General features: G+C 44.6%; 1 protein-coding gene across 3 annotated transcripts in view; it reads right to left on the reverse strand.

Moving 5' to 3' along the window:
• The window catches only part of PRMT7 (protein arginine methyltransferase 7), a 43533-nt gene that overhangs the window by 13916 nt on the left and 7662 nt on the right, over nucleotides 1–21955 (reverse strand). For all 3 annotated transcript variants that reach the window (XM_036109161.2, XM_036109162.2, XM_036109160.2), the window contains exons 3-8: nucleotides 21020–21056; nucleotides 14275–14424; nucleotides 9234–9342; nucleotides 5348–5460; nucleotides 1944–2185; nucleotides 1539–1719 (exon numbers count right to left, since the gene is read on the reverse strand). In XM_036109161.2, the coding sequence (XP_035965054.1) occupies nucleotides 1539–1719; nucleotides 1944–2185; nucleotides 5348–5460; nucleotides 9234–9342; nucleotides 14275–14424; nucleotides 21020–21056 (832 nt within the window). The remainder of the gene's footprint in view (nucleotides 1–1538; nucleotides 1720–1943; nucleotides 2186–5347; nucleotides 5461–9233; nucleotides 9343–14274; nucleotides 14425–21019; nucleotides 21057–21955) is intronic.

Raw genomic sequence — 21955 nt, forward strand, 5'->3', positions numbered from 1 at the left:
GTTTTTCCTTCCCTTAGCTTTAGGGCAGCAGGAGTGTCTGAGGAATGTCACACAGAGCCCACCTGGGGGTGGGAGTGGGGGTTGCGGGGGTGTCAGCTTGTGCTTTGTCCTGAGTTTGCCTTCTGCTCCCTCATCAGAAGGAAGGTTTGATTTCTCAGCCCTGAAGCACCTTTCCCACTTTTTCCCCCTTTGAGTGTGTGTATAGAGAGTAGACAACACACGCATTCTTTTCAGGAGAGAAAATTCAAAAGATATGAAAGCGTCATGGAGTGAAAAGTAAGTTTCCTTTCCACCCCTAACCTCCAGCCCCCTTCCCAGAAGCAATCATTTTTACCAATTTCCGTAAATTCTTCCAAAGATATTCTTACACACACCCACCACACACGTAAACTCAAACACATATATTCTCATCTTTGATAATACGAATGTTGGCATGCCACATTGTTATGCACCTCTATTTTTGTATCACTTAATGATCATCCTGGAGATTGTTCTCCATCAGTGCTAAGGGACCTGCCTCACCCTCTGAATGGACATAGGACAACAGACTTAGCCAGTCCCCTACTGGTGGCTTCTAGATTGCTCCAGTCTTATCTATCAGATCAGGGCTGTAGTGAGTATCCTGGCACACATGTCAACATACACATATGCAACTCTACCCAGAGCCCAAAAGTCTAGAGGTGGTGTCCCTTCCCATGGTGACAGATTGGGTGTCCCCACAATCCATGGACGCTCTGATGTTCACTGGCCTGCTTTTCCCCACAGCTCCACCCAGAGCACGGCACCAAACTTTCTGAACTTTATCACTAACAGGTGGAAAACAATGTCTCACTGAAGTTTACATCTGCACTACTCTTATAAGTGAGGCTGAACAGCTTTTTCCATGTTAAAACCCTGCACTTCCTTTTTTGTAGTTCACATCCTCCACCCACTTCCTATTAAACTAGAAAAGATTTTGAGGCCATGGAAAATGAGGCTGTAGACAGACTGCAGTCCTCCATTCCAAGCTGAGCTGAGGCGCCTGGGATTACAAAGGGGCAAGGGGTGGGGGCTCTGAGTGTGGCTGTGCTAGGACTTGGGGGAGCCAGCACACCAAAGCTTCCCTGTGGCCCCGTGTCTGCTGGTGCCACACATGAACTTGGCCGAGACGTCTGTTTTCTATTTAACGATAGGTAGCCTTGCCTTTTTTGTTTTTTTGTAACTCTTCTCTAACGGGCACCTGGATGACTCAGTCAGTTGAGCAGCGGCCTCCTGGTTTCAGCTCAGGTCATGCTTTCAGGGCCAGAGGGACTGCCTGTGTCCGGCTCCACACTCAGCGGGAAGCCTGCTTCTCTCTCTCCCTCTGCCTGCCGCTCCCCTGCTTGTGCTCTCTCTCACTGAGTCATATAAATAAATACAATCTTAAAAAAAAAATCCTGACCTAGTCCTTCTGTCTCTAAATTCCTGTGAATCTAAGGTTCAACATGCTACTTTCCCACAACGAAAAGTGGACAAGTTTCCTGATTTACATGAAAACATGCTCAACTCCTGCCTCTTACCTGGAGCTCCTCTGGGTCTGAGTGCGCCCAGAAGGGGGCCATGGTGCACTTGATCTTCCCCTCAGGGTCCATTTCAATGTCCCACCAGGAGAGAACCACCTGAGCTCGGCCAGATGCCAGAGGTTCAAACTGCCGGCTGTGGCAGGCTGCTGAGCTACTGACTTGCTTGCTAAAGTCCACACTGTGGAAGAATACGCAGGAACTTAAGCATATTTTAAGCTCACATACTCCATTTTTAAGCTTTTACGGTGACATCACCAGCAATGAGACTTGTCTGCAATGGACTCCCGCCTTCAGAAGCAGGTGACATCAGCTAGATTTCCTTCTGACTCATAAAGAACTTCTAAAGACCCCAATTCCACCAAATATCTCAAAGCACCGTTGGCTAGGGCGGCTCCTTGGTACCTGAACATAGGCATCACATCACTGAGGGCACTGAAGTCAGTGGGCGACACCTGGTTCAGCTGAATGTCATAGACAGAGGGGGCACCAGGGCACCTCTCCAGTTCCAAGGGGGGGACGATGACCTGCTCTCCACGGCTGGTCTGAATGCGGACAGGAAAGAGCTTATTCCACGACCACATCCTCCGGGACTCCACCAGCTGTGCATAGACGGTTGCTCTGTGAGGTACCGCTTCACAGTTTTCCTAAGTTCATGTCACAAAAACAAAAAAGGGAAAAATAAACTGGTATATGTATTATAAAATATACCCACAGTAATTCTCATTGATCAAAAGAGGCTTGTTCCTTAATATCAGCTCGGTTGAGTAGCATCTACCGCCTTACACTAAAGGACGGTGAACTGTTTTTGGCCTAATGTCCTTGGGGAAGAAAAAAAAAGGAACCAGATTTCAAAAAGAACACACGTTATGCCTAGAACAATTTATGTCAGGTGAGTTCCCAACTACATGACACTCTTAAATACTTCAAAAATAACCCTTAATTGTCATCATGCTGATTAACTCCCACACCAACTTTGAAGAAAGAGTCCAAGTCTGCTAAGCAGCGATGATGGCACGGGGCTCCAAGCTTCTCTTCAGCGCAGGTCTCACCCAGACACCAGAACCTTTTTATTGCATAGCCCGATGGATAAGTGTCCACCCTCAGATGACCTGGCCTCCTGGCCTCACCGGGCACTGCCCACCACTCCCCTCGCTTGGTTTTGGCTGCAGTCCCTCATCCGGTTTCCCTCCTACCTCATTCTTTCACCCGACAGCCTCTACGCAACAGACACCAGGAGCCCAGGCAAGAAGAGGACGCTCCCAGCTACTACTGCAGGGAAATGACAGGCACGGGGTCCCGTCTCAGGACTAGAAACCTCTTGGGTCAGATGATCCTTTGCTGTAGGGGCTGTTTCGTACATCATACGATGTTCACTAACATCCTCGACCTCTATCCACAAGATGCCAAGAGCGTCCCCCTCTCAGTTGTGACACCAAAAATGTCTCCAGGCATGGCTCTGGATGAGAAACACTGTTCTCCTCCTCTGGCTGCTTCACAAGGCTGTGCTTCCCTACCCATCCTTCACAGAGACAACTCCCCAGAGATGTGGTCTGGCCCATCTCTCTCCCTCCACACACTCTCCCCTGAGGGACATCCGTCAGTCAGTCCATCTTCATTTACCAAATACCGCATAGCCAAAAGCCTCTTGGTCCTCTCTATTTGTCTGACCCTCAGATAGCTCAAACTCTGTCTAAACCAAACAAATCACCTTCACCTCTCCCCCTCCTTCCCAAGCCTGGTCCTCCTCCCATCTACCCATTCAATAGGGAATACCACCATCCAATCCAGTCTCCCAAGTCCCAAACCCTGGCACTGCCTCAATGCCTCCACATCTAAGTAATTACCAAGTCCTTGACCACCTTCCTCCTCCCCAAGGCTACCTGTTCAGGCCCATTTCTCTGGTCTCAGCTGAGGCCCACCTCAGCCCCAGAGCCTGGATGACTCCAACACCTTCTAACCAGTCTTCCCGCCCCTGATCTTGCACCCCAAATGGTCTCCATGTGCCTGCCTGCATGAATCCAATGCCAATCCCCGCTTTAAACCCTCCTGTGGCACCACACTGCCTTCTGGAGCACAGTGGCCCATCTCAGTCTAGTCCTGCCCAGCCCTCCAGCCTTAGCTCTAACCCCACCTCCCCCACTACCCATAATGCCAACAACTCACACCGCACCACCTCACCTTCCCACCTTTGTGCATGCTGACCTCCTCTACTGAGAACGCCCCCGTATGGCAGACCAATACTTGATTACTATTCAAGACTGACTCCGCTCAAGCTTCATCTTCCTTGATGCTTCCCATCTTCCCCTACCACAGCGGGCAGGATCTCATCCCACTGACCACCATCTGAGCGTACCCTCCAACTGTACTGTGATAACCTGCTCACCTACCTGCCTGCCCAGGAGCGCACCTTCATTTTCCTGGCAGTCAAAAAATGGCCTGGCAAAATGAAGGCGCTCAATAAATTTACCTTCTCAGATCAATCACTGGGTCACTCACCACCACATGGACTATCTGTCCGACATTCCAGCATCCTGGTTGCATGACCTTCAGGAAGGCAGGAAAAGGGATCGGCAATGGAAGGCTTTGTGTAAAGTCATAACTCTTTCAAGCTCAGATACAAGGTGGGCAGATGGGGACAGTGATTAGAACAGACAACGGACACCTGGCTACACAGACCAGCTGAGAAAGGAAACTGCGGCCAGCTGCCTGCACACCTTAATTATTAGATGAATTAGGGAAAGACCAATTGGACAACACTAATGTAATTTTAAACATCCTTGTGTTCTCTGTTTCAGGGATTCATCTAGTTGATGGTTTTAATGTGGAAAAATAGAAATAATTACTACCAAAGTTACTAAAAAAAGATCTGACATTTTGGAGACAAGGAGATGTCTCACACAGTGTGATCACCATCACATGCTGACCGTGTGAGTAACGTGGCCTATGGCCCCAACTGCCCTGGAAGGAGCCACATTCACTCTGGCCACACCAAAAACCCCCCCACAGGGTCCCAGACTGGGACAGTTCCAGGCTCTTCTAGATGGTGCCCACAGGACATGTGGCAGCAAAAGAAGCAGACACTCACACCTCCCCAGCTGGCCTTTGCCTCTGGGGACATTTATGTCCATAAAAAAGCAAGATGAACGTCTCCGAGATAACACTGTCAGCATGCCTCTCCCGGAAAAAACTGCCAAAGATTATCACTACCCAAATTCTTTCGCCTAGAATGATGAGAGGGCTTGGCATTCAAGGCCTTCCACCCCTCTCCCTGACTTTCCACCATTAGCTCACAAGCCCGCCTAGGGGGTGTTCCCACTGATGAACTGCACAGGTCCGCTACCTGGCACACCTCCCCTTCTCCTCAGGGCCTTTCCACATTCCACCTTCCCTACATATGTCCTCATCTCCTGATCCCGGCCCTCAACTGCCAGTCTGAAAACAAATGTTACTGGTGCTTCTGTCAGCCTCTCCATTTGGCCATCCAGTCCGTACCATCACTGACCAGTGTGGGTCTTAGAAACAGGAAGGAGGTCTTATATTTCTCCCAGGATGCTAGAACACCTTATACACAGGTGACATTTAAAGAATCTTTGCTGAATTGAATTGAATTTGAAGACATCAACTCTAGCCTACAAAAACTGGGTAAGAGACCCAGAAGTCCTAATTAAGGAGAACCAGTGTCTCCCAGGAATCAAGGGTATCCTAGGGGGTACAGGGAAGTACTGAGGGCTCAGGCTGTGCACCAATGAGACCTGTGCGAGCCAGCTGAGGTCACAGCAATGTACCCGAGGGAGGCCCCTGGTTACCTGCACAAGATGTCTGTGCGCGTGCTCATAGGAGGGCAGCGCTCCCTCTCCGATCAATTCCGTGTCAAACAGCTCCGTGATCAGGATATTGGCACGGCATGGCATGTCACCATCTGAGAAACACAAGGAAACAGAAGCAAACAACTGATGAGAAAAAATATTTACAGCAAAAACGTGAAAGATAAAAAGTTAATAGATCATTACACTGAAAGCACATACATACATTCAAGTATCTAGAAGTGTCACGAAACTTTCTAATGGCTCACCAAAAAACCCATTTTGATATACATATACACATCAAAACACTAGCAATTGGTAAATTTTGGTTAAGAGAATGTAGGTGTTTGTTATACCACTCTTTCAATTTTTCTGTATGTTTAATATTGCAAGGGACTCACAGAACTGATAAGAAAACTATCAACACCCAAAAAGAAAACCAGGCAAAAATACAGAGATAATTCAAAACAGAAAAACTAATCAATCAAATATATGGAAAATATTTCATTCTTATTAGCAACTGGACAGATACAAATTAACAATTAAACTATTAACGGATTAGCAAAAATGATTTGAAAAGCAAAACTGAATGTCAGTCCTTCAAATATTTCTAGGCTGCATGGAGGGAGAGAAAACCAAACCTAGAGAGGCTGCGTAATTCCAGTGATACTACGAGACCCAGGATTCAGCATCACCAGTTCCTTACACTAAATCCCCCTTAAATAAGTTAGTTTCTTGCCACCAAACGATCCCGCAAGTAATAGTTGTTTAGGATAGTAGGAGTAGGGGAGGTCTTTTGGCTGACTCTATTTCCTGAACCTCTGTAATGTAATGTAATGTTACTTCTACAATTTTAATTTTTAATGAGCCAAGAGACAAAATTAACTTTGGAAGGGGCTATTCATCATAGATAATTAACTGTAAACACTCCTAATGGTGCACGAATTCCAATCTGACAAAGCCCACTCATCTTCCCTACAAAGAAGAGGAGTCTCATGGATAACACAAGGGAAGAGAAGCATTAAGGAGGTTCAAAGGAGGGTGCAGTACAGACAGCGTGAACCTTAAGTCATGGAGACCTGAGCCTGGATCCCGCTTTCTAGCCCTGAACCCTCAGTGCTGACCATCAGTCACCTCACATGTAAAACAAGGGTAATGAGATCTGCTCCAGGTGGTGGTGGTTAGGACAGCAAAGGTAAAAGCTGTCGACTTTCTACAAAGCACCCTTGTGCTCAATGCCGTGAAAGGAGGCTGACAAGAAACCTCTGTCTCCCGGCCCAGAGACCGGCCTCCCGAGGGGCACTGTCCAGCCTCTCTGATATCATGCCAAACTCGAACGGAAATATACTGTCGCAAACCGCGCCCCACCCTTACATGTCTGCTTCTCCCTCTGATGCCTCTGCCTCAGTGGACCGCACCACCAGTCACACAGCCCTGAAACCTGGGCATCATTCAGCAGCTCCAGGAGAGCAGAGGCCCTGCCTGCTCTGCTCAGCATTTTACCCCAATGCTTAGAACAACGCCCAGCACCCAGGAACAGTCAGCAAACATTAGCTGAATTCTTGATTCCTCCTTCTCTGTCACCCTACATCCAATCAGTCACCAAGCCCTGCCAATTCTACCTCAAGAATAATTTTTGGGCGCCTGGGTGGCTCAGTCGTTAAGCGTCTGCCTTCGGCTCAGGTCATGATCCCAGGGTCCTGGGACCGAGTCGCACATCGGGCTCCCTGCTCCGTGGGAAGCCTGCTTCTCCCTCTCCCACTCCCCCTGCTTGTGTTCCTGCTCTCACTATGTCTCTCTCTGTCAAATAAATAAATAAAATCTTTAAAAAAAAAAAAAAAAAGAATAATTTTTAAGCCAATTATGCAACTTAAAATGATTTATTGTCCAATTTGCTTCAAATAAACAAAGCTTTATGATCCACAGAATCTCAACACTCTTGAGAGCCTGGTATCTGGCATGCTGAGTACTAATGCAATGTCTGGAGACATTTTTGGTTGGCACAAATGACTGGGGTTGGGGGGGGCGGAGAAGGAGGAAGGGGTACTAGGTGTTCCTGGCTTCTACTGGTTCTCTCTTTCTCTTCCTCTGCTCCCCCCCTCATAAAACAAAACAAATTAAAACAAACAAAAAAGCACAAGCCCTGAAAGGATCAAACTGATCTGCCAGGAGCCCAACTGCATGGCAGACAAAGCTTTTAAAGGAAGACAATAAACTCTGTTTTTCAGCAATGCAAAACTCCCAAAATACACAGCAAGCAAATACAAATTACTAAACATGTGAAGAAGAAAAATTTAACCCAGAACCAGGATAAAAATTAGTCAAAAGACAGAAAAGTGGAAGAAGATAAAAAGATTAAAACAGCTAATATAGATAACGTTAACTATTTAAAAGAACACACAGGGGCGCCTGGGTGGCTCAGTCGGTTAAGTGTCTGCCTCTGGCTCAGGTCATGCTCCCAGGGTCCTGGAATCGAGTCCCACATCGGGCTCCCTGCTGAGCAGGGAGTCTGCTTCACCCTCTCCCTCTGCTGCTCCCCCGCTGCTTGTGCTCATTCTCACTCTCTCTCAAATAAATAAATAAAATCTTTAAAAAAAACCACACACACATACACACAAACATGTAAGAACAACGGAAATTATAAAAAAGAATCAAAGGAAACATTTAGAGATGAAAAATGCAGTATTAGAAATAAAAAGTTCAGTAGATGTACCTAGCAGATTAGACACCAGAAAAGAAAAGATCAGTAAATCTAAAGACCTAACCAGGAAACTACCCATGTCCCTCAGTAGGTGAAGGGATGAACAAAGGTGTCCACACACGAGTGCTACTCAGCAACAGAAGAGAATGAATCTTGATCCAAAGAACGTGGATGAAACCCAAAAGCATCATGCTACAGAAAAGAAAGCAGGAACAAAAGAGTACACATGGATAATTTCATTTACTCAAAATTCTAGAAAAGGGAGATCTAACCTGTATGGGGGAAAGCAGATCAGTGGGTGCCTAGGGTCAGTAATATGGAGGCAACTGGTTGTAAAGTGTCATAAATAATCTCTTTGTGCATGATAAAGACATTCTAAAGAGGTTACAAATGTGTTTACATTTGTCCAAACTCATCAAACTATATACTAAGACAGATGCACTCATTTTATGAAAATTTACCTCGATAACACTGATTAAAAAATAGGATAACGAAAAAAAATAGGATAATGATTTGTATACTCTTTTGCATGTATGTTTCAAAAACAAAGGGGACACTAATCCCTTCTTTTGTGCATGTTTCAGGTTCTCCATTAAAAACCTTTTTTTAATTAAATGGAACAAGTATCTTGACCTTGCATAGAGGCTTCCTTCTAAATTACTGCATTTTAAAAAACAGCGAGGCTATCCAGACCCTTGTCCCAGAAGCTTCTTTTGCAAAGCTTTCCACCGTGCTCCCCCGGAATCAGTGGCACGTGAAATTTGAGAAGTCTGATTCAAATGCCTGGACTCTAAAAACTATCCTGAGAGGCTGGAGAGACTGCCACACAGGCAACTCGCTCGTGTCAGACGCTGAAGCAGGATGTTGGCACGAAGCAAACCTCTCTCTGCCATCTACTTGGTTTCACTTCTGTCTGAGGAAACTCAAAACGCAGAGAGCTGAGTCACATAACAATTCTAACTTGCTTAAAGCAACAGGAAGTTTCATTTGTATCACCCCCGTTGCACGGGACGAGCTCTGGGGCTCACTGCTGATTCAACTAGCAGAGAAGCAGAGCCCTTATCTTCAGACCACGTGGAGAGACTCCATTTCTCTGTGATTACCTGAATACACTTATTCCAGGTAACCAGAATAAACCTCTCCTTCGATGGCAAGGAAAACTTTCAAAAGAGTATGTACTGCTCTTACCTGGCCCTATGGTCACCTCAGTGGAATGCTTGTTGATAATCTTAATTTTATCAGTGAAGCCATTTTTCTCCACAATCTGCACAGCAGCATCAGCCATGGGCTTGAAAACCTAGAAATGAGAGCCAAAACCCAATGAAAAATGAGCAATAAATTGAAGAGTAACATCCTAACATCCAAGATCAGTAAGATATGTTGTGATGCAGGTTCTAAGATTTGAAGTAAAAGAGGTCTCCACGACAGAATTTCCTCCCGAATATATAATATGTACCTCTGTTATCACATGATACAGGCAAAATATTTCTTTTTTTTTTTTAAGATTTTATTTATTTGACAGAGAGAGACACAGTGAGAGAGGGAACACAAGCAGGGGGAGTGGGAGAGGGAGAAGCAGGCTTCCTTGCCGAGCAGCGAGCCCGATGCGGGGCTCAATCCCAGGACCCTGGGATCATGACCTGAGCCGAAGGCAGACGCTTAACGACTGAGCCACCCAAGCATTCCCAGGCAAAATATTTCTTTGGGCTGATTTGATCTAAAAAAAGGAGACCCCATCTTTGGAACGTAAATACATTATTCTCCAAACGAGTGTCATGAAAATGAATACGAAGGGAAGACACTGCGCTGGGTTTAACTTGCATGAGTTAAACCTTCTGAGCCAGGCACACTAGGGAGGCAGGGCTTCCCCAGGAGGTTGCACTATCTAGCAAGGACGGCAGGTGTCAGTGCTGAACTAGGGGGAGGCAGTAGGGGTGCTTGCCTCACAAAACCAGGACCTGGGGCCTGGGGCAGGACATGTGCTGTCCTCTCCAGAGGAAAGCGAGACTGTTACTGTATTACTCCGTAAGTGTGAATAAGCATCAGTTCAAAACTGTCCCAAATCCCTGCTGATGGCAGAATACAGCCTGTATTTTATGGTATTTGAGGCCCTCCACAACACGAACCACCTTACTTCCCCCACCCATGACTGATGCTCCAGCCACGATCTCATTGTGCAGTAGGCAAGCCTGAGCCTTCTCTGCCCTACTCCCCACCTGCCAAAGCAAACCCAATTTCCAGGGCAGCACATATCCCCTCTTCTCCAGGAGTCTTCCTGAACCCTTCACATGTCCCTAAACACAAGCCACCTCCAACTCTCACTTTCTAGCCTGCCCAATTTAGACTGCAAAGCTCCAATCACAAGAGTGCATAAAACATACAGATGTGCATGTGGCCACACCCACCCACAGAGGTGGAAACAGAAAATGATAAAGTAACTGGTCACAACAAGATTTCCATTTTTTCTACCATGAACACATATTTCTTTTATTATAATCAAGGGGGAAATGCTATATTCTTCCATAAAGAATACATATGTGCTTAGCTAGGAAAAGAAATCTTTACAGTCTGTTTCAAATTATTTCTAGAATCTGGCTTGATGTTTTTAGATGTAGTTTGAGGGCCTCATGCCCTCAGTTCTCACTCATCACTTTGCCTCCACCCCAAAGTATCACAAGTTCATGTCACCCCTCAGCCCTCCTGCCTCTTGATGTTATCACTCATCTCCTCTGCTGACCCTTCAGGCTCTGATGTTCACAGTCTCCTCCTCCGCCACCAAGAACTCAAGACCTCACCCAGAACACTTCTTTCTGGAATGGCCCCTGAAGTTGACTTCCCAACATCATTCTTTGTACTCTCCTGCCCCTCCATTGTTTGGGGGACTGACTTTCTTCCAAGCAGTGGCCTGTCTTGTCTACGGTAACCAAATCTCTCAGGCCAGGTCAATGAGGTTAGGTTAAATAGGATTTAACCTTATTCTGGCCAATGATACCCAAGGAGAGGTTTGCTACAGATTCCTGGGAAAGTTCTTCTGGCTCTTAAAAAAGAGAAGAAAAGTAAGGAAAGCAGGACCATGCTTCATTTTCAAAGACTTTGCCACAGAAATCACTGCAACTAATACACCTTCCCAAAATATTCCCCACTTTTCAAATGTATTAAAAGAGAAGTTTATAGTCATTTCTATGATTTCTTGTATTCCATCCACTCCTCAACCCTACTCCCCCGAAAATACCACCTAAAGGAGGTCACCTCTTAGCTACCAACCCAACAGCCTTCTCTCAGTCCTCATCCTGCTCAACTTCTATACCTGTGCTAATACAGGGACCACAGGCATTTAAATATAAGTTGATTAAAACTGCATGAAATTTAAAAATTCAGTTCCCCAGTCATACAAGTCACACCGCAAGTGCTTAGCAGCCACATGTGGCCAGGGACCACTATATTGGTCAGCACAGCTATAGAAGATATTCAGCATCACAGAAAGTTCTACCAGGCAATGCTGCTCTGTAACATCCGCACTTGCTGACCACTCCTTCTTTCCCATGATTCCCATGCAATCTGCCCCCTCTTGGCTTCCACTTCTGCCCTCTAGGGTCTCTTCTGTCTATGTGAACTTGATATTACCGGCCACTCTTCTTCCCTCACAGGCACGGGTTCCCTGGTCTGCTCTTCTCATTCTACTCTCTCTCCCTGGACCATCTCCTACACTGTCAGCTTCACCTCTCACATCTTTAGCAAATGAGTTGCAAATGCACTTGTACATGCCACTCTCTAAAGGGTCAGACGTCCAGCTCTAGGGACCAGCAGGTTCTCACTCACTGTTCCGGACCTGTCTTTCCTGTTGGCGTGCAGCTCAGGCAGAGCTGAACACCACAGGGCAGTCCAGACAGAATGACCACAGGCTCAAAAGTGGTCACTACAGTAAGAGCTGGGAGGCCACCATAAGATGTCAAGAGCCAACAGAAGAGATGTGAGAGTTACAGATCAGAGCAGCAAGAGAGAAATTAGAAATCCAGGTAACTGACATGGGACTATCTGGAAAAACCCAAGAGCACAGTCCTACCAATTCTGTCAAAAAACATGTTCTCACCCTGTATCTTTTTTTTTTTTTTTTTTTTTAAGATTTTATTTATTTATTTGACAGAGAGAGACACAGCGAGAGAGAGAACACAAGCAGGGGGAGTGGGAGAGGGAGAAGCAGGCTTCCTGCCGAGCAGGGAGCCCGATGCGGGGCTCGATCCCAGGACCCTGGGATCATGACCTGAGCCGAAGGCAGACGCTTAACGACTGAGCCACCCAGGCGCCCCTCACCCTGTATCTTTAATTAGCAGCTGACACATACACTGGCTCCTGCCCTGAGACTTGCCTCTCTCCTACTTAGCACATCCAACAGGAAATGCATTATCTTTCCCACAAACCAAGTCCCTTCCTCCAAGCTCCTCTTACCAGTCAATGGCATCACTGCCCCCCAGATACCCACGCTAGAAATCTCACACACTCTCCCATCAAAGCTACGACTATAGAGTGAGCACCATAAGTAGGAATCAAAAGACCAAGTCTCCAGGTCTAGCCCTCCTATTTATTAACTGTGAGGTTAAGTCTTTAACCTCTCTGGGTCTTAGTTTCTTCATTTATAAAGTAAAGATAATAAAATCTACTGAAGGCTAACTAAGGCAACCATCCTAAAACAGATTTCTTTGTATTTGATTAAAAATCTTGATGACACTCAAAAAGGCCAAGAAGTGACTCTTAATGTTTTTACTAAGTCCTCGGACAAGTGCAGAGTCACACACACACACACACACACACACACACTCCACTCTCAGGACTTCCATGAAACCTGAAGCCCACTATTCTTACTTCAGGTTAAGAACTAACTCAGGATATGGGAGTTTCAAGTCTTTATTGTAGCACTTAGGTCCTCCATAGTCTGGCTACAATCCACCTTTCTGGATTTCTACCATGACGCCGTTTGCCATGACTCTGAAAGATGCAAAATGGTATTCCCTCAGCCTAAAATGCCCACCTTTCTAGATCGGGAGCATGAGAGCCATACTGAGGGGATGGTGGGTGGGGAGCTGGAAAGAGCCTCAGTAGAATACCCCAACGTGCTACCTTCAGACTTTGTGTGAGAAAACAAAACACTTCTCTTGTTTTTTGGGGGTTTTTTTTAGATTTTATTTATTTGACAGAGAGAGAGAGAGAGAGAAAGTACAAGCAGGGTGAGCAGAGGCAGAGGGAGAAGCAGGCTCCCACTGAGCAGAGAGGCCGACATAGGGCTCGATCCCAGGACCCTGGGATCATGACCTGAGCTGAAGGCAGATGCTTAACCAACTGAGCCACCCAGGCGCCCCTTCTCTCTTGTTTAAGCCACTGTTATTTTGAGACTTTGTTATTTGCAACTCAATCACAACACAAACCAAATTTCATAGGAAAAAATGTTTAAATACATGCCACCCCTTCCCAAAAGCTGGGAAGAATATACACCAAAATTTTAACAATGGTTAACTATGAGTTAACACACTATTTTTATTTTACATTTACCATACTTTCTATAATGGAATGCATTACTGACATTACCAGAGAAACTATACGTTTAATCATATATTAAACACCCAATTCTTTTTTTAAAAGATTTTATTTATTTATTTGAGAGAGAGCGAGCACACAAGCAGGGGGGAGCAGCAGGCAGAGGGAGAGAGAGGGAGAAGCAGACTCCCTGCTGGGCAGGGAGCCCGATGCGGGGCTTGATCCCAGGACCCTGAGATCATGACCCAAGCCAAAGGCATACACTTAACTGACTGAGCCCACCCAGGTGTCCCTAAACACCCAATTCTTGACAAACATAGTAAGATAGCTGGCTCTGTGGGGACATTTACGCTAGCAGATCTCAACCTTGGTGCAGAGTCAAAACTCCCAAGGCCTAGGCCCCATCCCAGAATAATTAAATTAAAACTGGGGGGGAAGAGGGCAGTTAGGCATCAGTATTTTTTGAAGCTATTTAGTGATTCTGACATGCAGCCAAGGCTGAGAACTGCTGTTTTCCGAGGAGAAAATGAGCCCCTGGAGGAAGGAATTATGTCTGATTCATCTCCATATCCTTAGAACCCGGCCCTGTGCTTGGCACAGAGTGAACACTCCATGAACGTGTGTGAACAAAGGATAGGCACGGTGCATGAGGGACTCCCCACATAAGACACAGGACACACACCTGAAGAGCGTGGCTCACCTCAATGGCATAGCAGAAGTCAGCCCCTGCCGTGACCGCCATCATTGACAAGAGTCCCGTGCCAGTGCCAATGTCAAGAACCAAGGCCTTCTGTCCTCTGGCCTTCACCCTGCTCACAGCAGCCCGGATACCTTGGTAATATTTTATATTCTAAGAGAAAAGGAGAAAACAGTTGTCACTTCATACCAGTTACTGGAAATAAACGGAAAGGTACTTTGTGAAGTGTGGGACTCATGGCTGGCAGCAACAGTGTAAGTCATGATGCCATGGCTTTCTGGCCTCAAGGAACAGCCCTGGGTAGCTGGGTCAGGCAGGCCTTGTGAGACTCCAAGAGCATTGGGTCAGCCTCTTGCCCTTTATTTGGCGACTGTCCCTCCCCTCCACACCTACTCCTCCTCTGTACTCTGCTTCGAGGGGCTGGGGCTCTGCCAACCACATTCTCCTTTTCCAGCTATTTGGTATGGACAAGAGGGAAACTAGAGGGCAACTGGCAGGGCAGAGAAAATTTGTTCCTTCCCAAACGGCTGCTGCTTTCATCAGTGTCCTCCCAGGAGCGGCGGCCGGCTCCAAAGGCAGCTCCTCGCCGTCCTCTCACCACCAGCCGCCTCGCGCCCCTCAAACGGCAGCAGCACGCCAGCAGCTGTCCCCCCAGTTCCACAGGGCCTCTCCCGCGCTTCCGGGCTCAAGAATCCCACTCTTCTCTGTGTTTCCGCAGCCCCAGACAACGGAGCTGCTTCCCGCAATTGCTGCCACTAGGGAACCTCGGTGCTCCCATTTGCTTCCCAGGCCTCCCACATCTGTGTTACCAAGTCCCTCTGTTGAAAGACTAACCTGGCTTTGGGTTTCCTGACTGGACTCTAATTCACACAGGTTCCTGGTCTACAAAATAATCCCCTCCCCAGGAAATCATTTCTTTGTTTTTAGTTCAGGTATTTGGTAGCTTAAACAGATACATGTGCTAACTGTAACAGTTTGGCTCAAGAGGTACCCTGACCCTTCTGTTGAAAAGAACTAATAATGATGGGGGAAATACTTGCAAATCTTTTTAAATGACTAATGAGCTGGCAAGTTAGTAAGAAACATTAAGAAGCCAAACACCTAGAAGTGGATTCCTCCCAATTGAGCCTTAAGATGACTGCATGACCAGCTGACACCTTGATCACAGCCTGCCAGGAACCCAGAGCCAGGGGGCGCAGTGAAGCTGAGCCCAGATTTCAAACCCACAGAAATGGTGAGATGATAACACTCTTCAGCCATTAAATTTTGGGATAATTTGTTATGCAACAGTACACAACAAACAGAAGATTGGTATCAAAAGGACAATATTCTCTGACTTGAGTGCAATCAAGTTAGGAATCTCAGTAACAAAAATATAACTAAAGAGACTTTTGAACATTGAGAAATTCTAAAATCACAGGTAAAAAAGCTAAATCAAAAGAGAATTAGAAAATATCTAGAACTGAATTTTTAAAAATTACGTATCAAAACTCAGGGGGTACCTAAAAGCACTATTTGGAGAGAAACATACTAGAAAAGACAAACGATAAGGTAAGCATCCACCTGAAAAAATTAGAAAGAGGACTGCAATGTAACTGCCAAATCAGCAGATGAATAAAAATAATAAAACACAAAGATTAATGAACTAGGGAATATAGAGATTTTATAGGATTTTTTAATAAAAGTCATTTCAAAAATCTACTGAAATTGATGAACCTCTGATAAGTCCAAAAAAAAGTGGGGGGAGGAGAAGTAACCAAAAACTGGGAATAAGGCAGGGAGTGGCGAGCTGGAGCATCGGTATATATGCTGCAAATATTAGAGAGATTGAAGATTATGAACAACTTTTAGCAAATAAATTTTTTAAAAATCAGATGAAGTGGACTTTATCCTGGGAATTCTATCCAACATACTAGAGCAAGAAAAAATGAAATAAGGTCTAGAAAGAACATTGTTATTATTCACACGTGAATGTCTGTAAAAACCCAAAATACCTACAGATAATTACTACAACTAAGTAAACTTAGGAAGATTACAGAATTTCAAATCGATAAATAAAAATTAACTGAAATTTTATATATCGGCGATAGCCTTTAAAACCTTGGCAAAGGGAAGGATTTCTTAAACAAGAGACAAAAAGTACCAGCCAATAAAGGACATATAAAATAAATTTGACATTAAGAACTTGCATTTATCAGCTGAAAAAACAACCCACAAAGACACCTACAATACATGTAACTGACAGGTGATTAGCCCCAAAATATATAAAGAACTCCTGTAAATTACCAAGTCACAAAAAAACATGAAAAGCCAATGAACAAACAAAAAGAACTCATACAAAAAGAACCAGAGGAATGCAAATTAAAACTACACTGACAGACTAGTTCATACCTACCAGATTGACAAGAATGTAAAAACTGGTTAATACCAAATATTAGCAAGGATGTGAAACAACAAGAACGATCACTCACGAGTAAGAGAATGTAGAGAGGCATGACCGCTTTGGGAGAGACTCTGACATTACCTACTAAAGCTGAACAAACTCAACAGGCAGCAACTCCAGTCCTAGGTATACACAACCTAGAGAAAAGTGTGCATATGCACCAGAGTACAGGTCATGGAATGTTCTAGCAGCACCACTTACAACAGCAAGAAGCTAGAAACAACCCCAAAGTCTACCAACAGAATAGGTAAGTAATGATACACTTATACAACGGATAAGTGTATCCAGTAGTGAATGAACTACAGCTACATGCAAAATGGATGAATTGCAAAAATAATGGTGAGCAAAGAGGCAAGTCATAAAGTATAAACACAGTATGACTCCATTATATGAAGTTCAGAAACAGGAAAAACTAAGAATTTACTTTTTAATACAGAGTAGGTGGTGAAACTACAAAGAAAAGCGAGAGTGACTGATAGAAAATTCAAGACAGTGGAAACTTCTGAGGGGAGGGAAAGGAATACAATCTAGGAACACACGGGAATTCTGAGTAATGGTAATGTTCTATTTCTTAAGCTGAGTGGTAAGTGTATGAGCATTTATTTTATTATTCTTTTTTAAACTGTGCACACATGTTTTATTCTTCTGTATGTCTGTCACAAGTATTTTAAAGAACAAGAATGGTACCAGATCTCAAAATAGCAGCACTGAACTCTGAAAGAAAATGGATAGGGGTGTCTGGCTGGCTTTGTTGGTGGAGCAGGCAACCCTTGATCTCCGAGTTCTGAGTTCGAGCCCCCCAAAAATTTTAAAATTAAAAAAGAAAAGAAAATGGATAATGTCAAAATTCTGATGGGAAGTGATTTCCAAACTAGAATCCATATTCAGCCTAAGTCTTAAGTGTAAGGACAGAATAAAGAAGTTTTAGGATTAGCAAAGTTTCAAAACACTCACCTCCCATGCACCCTCTCATAAGAAACTGAGGAAGAATGTGCTTTGCCAAAAAGAGAGAGTGAACCACAGAGGAACACCCGGGAGCCAGGAAACAGGACTCAATCTAAAGAGAAATGAAGGAAATCTGCAGGACAATAAACAAGAAACCCAGGATGACAGATACACAGCAAGTCTGTAGAGCACCCAGTCTGGACTAAAGCAGGTCAAAATGATCCCAGAGATAATCTCCAAGAAGACAAAACTGAAAGAATAGCCGATTGTTGGGGCGCCTGGGTGGCTCAGTCGGTTAAGCATCTGCCTTCAGCTCAGGTCATGATGCCAGGGTCTGGGATTGAGCCCCACATTGGGCTCCCTGCTCAGTAGGGGGGTCTGCTTCTCCCTCTCCCTCTGCTGCTGCTCTGCCTGCTTGTGCCCCGCCCCCCCATGTCAAATAAATAAATAAAATCTTAAAAAAAAAAAAATAGCCGACTGTTTTGACCTTTCCTTTTTTTTTTTTTTTTTTTTAAAGATTTTATTTATTTATTCATGAGAGACAGAGAGAGAGAGAGGCAGAGGGAGAAGCAGGCTCCCAAGGAGCAGAGAGCCCGATGCGGGGCTCGATCCCAGGACCCTGGGATCATGACCTGAGCCGAAGGCAGACGCTTAACCATCTGAGCCACCCAGGCGCCCTTGACCTTTCCTTCTGAAAGGAAATTTAGACTACTGGGGGAAAGTTTGGGCATAGAAGAATGATGTATACATAGAAAACAAAGCGAAAAGAAGACCATTATTAGGAAAGAGTTATGCAAGAAAGGCAAAGTGACTGGAGTATACCATACAGCTCACCTATGAATAGTGTTTCCACAGTTCTAATAAAGTAAACACATGATTTTTACAAACACAGATTTATGTAAGTGCTTACCTCATAACCACCTTTCAGAAAGAGATACTAAACAGCGGTACATAGAGTTTGACTTGCCTGAAACACTGAATATTGATTCAGCAAAAATTATAAACTGCATTGGGAGGAGAGGGGAATGAGCTGGAAGGAGGAGATGAAAGAAAACCCAATTCTCAGCTCTCAACAGGGAAGTCAAGAGAATAGCTACTTATATATGGAAGCAAAAATAAAACAAACAGCTCAAAAAGAAACAATGAGGCTGCCTCTGAGGTTAAGCATTAAAAGGTTTTGTCTGGGGGAAATACACACCAGGGGACTGCTATTTTTCACAATAAGCCTTAAATGTACATTTAACATACGGATTTAACATATGCAATTCCACATATACATATATACCCCAAAGAAATGAAAATGTGTCCACACATCACTTGCATGTGAATGTTTACAAATAGGACTACTACGATAGCCAAAACTGAAAATAATCCAAATGTCCATCAACTGGTAAATGGATAAACAAAATATGGTAAATCTATATAATGGAGTATCACTTAGCAATAAAAAGGACTGAATATTAATATATACTCAACATGAATGAACCTCAAAAACATGATGAAGGAAAACAGACACATAAGACTATCTCTTATATCGTTTCATTTATATGAAATTTCTAGGAAAGGCAAAACTGCAATGACAGAAAGCCTATCAGTGGTTGCCGAGGGCTGAGAGTGGGCACCAGGAGTGATTGCAAACAGGCATGAGATTAATTTTACGGGATAATGGAAGTGTTCTAAAATAACAGAATGTAAGGCACCATGCAAAAGTACAGAGAAATTAGTTTACCTTGGCTCTGCCATTACTCGGCAAATTCTGATTCCATTTCCTGACAGGGAGAAGTGGGGGGGGGGGGGGAGTTAAAGGGGTAAATAATAAAGAGTCAGGAACATTCCTCCAAGGAGTTTGGATTTTACCTTGACAGCAATGAGAGGCCACCAAGGAGGGTGCTAAAGAGGATTCTCAGGGTTTCAAGCAGAGGAATAACAGAGACTGGCATTTCAGAAAGACCCCTTGGGCTGCTAGATAGAGAAAGAAAAAGAGAAGCCAACACTAGGTCTGAGCAGGCAGTGGGGCTGAAAGATGCACAGGATTTGACGAAAGACTGCAGGCTCAGATGAGGAAAAGGGTGCCATCTTTCTGGCCTGCCTGACTGAAAGGATGGCGATGCCATTTGTCAAATACCCTGGAAGCTGAGGCAAAAAGGATCCACTTTGCAGATGACACTAAAATCAGAGAGGCTGATTTTAGTGAAAACCAAGAATCCACTAAGAAGCCAAGACCATCAAGCTAGAGAAAATTAGTCAAAACCAGGAACAATGTTTGTTCCACATTCTGTAATTCCCCAACAGCTCAGCAAAGGCACTCAGGTATTTGATGAAAATCAGGGAGGCACCTAGCCCCCCTTGGTGTGGCCTACAAACTAATGATGCTTAAGGAGACTGTTCTGTCATGATGTTGCCAAGAATTATGCAGGCTGAGCAGCTAACCAGGGCTGGATGAAGTAGACCCTACCATCAACATAGCTCAGGTCACGACCATGTCCCCTGATCCTTCTCCTGCCCTGCACTGCTCAGTTCTTTTTTTTTTAAAGATTTTTATTTATTTATTTAACAGAGATAGAGAGCACAAGTAGGCAGAGCGGCAGACAGAGGGAGAGGGAGAAGCAGGCTCTCCACCGAGCAGGGAGCCCGATGCGGGGCTCGATCCCAGGACCCTGGGATCATGACCTGAGCTGAAGGCAGCCGCTTAACCGACTGAGCCACTCAGGCGCCCCTGCACTGCTCAGTTCTTAAGTGTGGCCCTGCATCCTTCTCCTTCAAGCCTCCCCATTTCTGAGCCATCCAGATGAGAATGACTAGTCAAACCCTGTTTCTTGTAGACCAGAAAAACCTGCGTTGCTGCCACCCTAAGACCAGAACTATAACATAATTCAAACAGGAAAAGAAAACTCAGATGAAACAAAAATGAGAAAAGAAAAAAAAAAAAAAAAAGCTGAAATGTCACCGTGCAATGGAAGCCAAATGTGCTCTACAAAATAGTCTGCAGTGGCCTCTAGAGATTTGATTTTAAAATTACAAAGGACTATACAAGGTAAACCTGTGTAATTAGAGAATTTTTATCTAGAAGAGAAAATGGAGATCAGCTAGAGATCCCATTCCTTTTAAATCCTAATGAACAAGATCTGCAGAGGTCTTATGTCTTCTCCAAGGTCACACTCAGGTAAACAGCAGAGCTGGAAGTAGGCCCCAGCCTCCTGACTGATTTCCCGACCACTGCGCCATGATGCCCGTCTACATTATTCTGCCATCATGCCTCTGGAGGAAATGGTTTTTGTGTGTTTTTTTGAGGGAAATTTTAACCTTGTAACTCCAGGTTTCAAACCCCACAGCAAGCTAATGGTTTCCTTTTACACTTACTCTGTCTTTGTCATGCAGCATATCAGCATAGGATGATCTAAAAAACAAACAAAACAAAAAGACAAGTCAGAAACCTCTACTAATAATGATATCCATCCACCTATGACAGCATTCACATATATAATGCATTCCTAATCAGATGGAACAAACATCCAGGCCAGCCCATTTTATTTTTCATTTTTTATTACTGAACCATAACTGATACCCAATGTGACATCAGTTTCAGGTGTACAACATAGTGATTTGACAATTCTACACTCAACGTTCACTAGAGTAAATGTAGTCACCATGTAACATTACTACAATATTATTAACTATATTCCCCGTGCTGTACCTTACATCTCTAATCCAGACCCTTTTTCAAACTTTTTTTTTTTTTTTAAGATTTTATTTACTTATTTGAAAGAGAGAGATTGAGTGAGAGAGAACATGAGCAGGGGGGAAGGGGAGAGGCAGACTCTCCTGCTGAGCAGGGAGCCCTACAAGGGGCTTGATCCCAGGACCCTGGGATAATCACAGATGCAACACTGCAGAGAGGAATCAGGAAAAGTATACACCTGCTATGTAAGTGAGGGGTGTCATGCCCAGCACTTTCCCTTACCTCATCAGGGAGAACGAAGAGTTCACCAAACTACAGGCTGTTAAAGGGAGGAGAGCTGCTTTTCCGTATTTTGTCACAACAATTCACAAACTTGGAAAATCTCTGGCAGGATCAAGATAAACCTCCAGAACTCAGCAGTCCCAGCCCAAAAATGCCTTTTGAGTTCCAGGTAAGAGCTCAGACACTCTCAATCAACAGAGGACCTCCCGCTTCGGGTCACATCAGAATCATGGGAGAGTTTTTGTTTTTTTTAAGGTAGGCTCTACGCCTAACCAACATGAGGCTTGAACTCACAACCCTGAGATCAAGAGTCACATATATCACCACATCAAAAA

Source organism: Halichoerus grypus, chromosome 15, assembly GCF_964656455.1.
Source record: "Halichoerus grypus chromosome 15, mHalGry1.hap1.1, whole genome shotgun sequence".
In the NCBI taxonomy this organism is placed as follows: Eukaryota; Metazoa; Chordata; class Mammalia; order Carnivora; family Phocidae; genus Halichoerus; species Halichoerus grypus.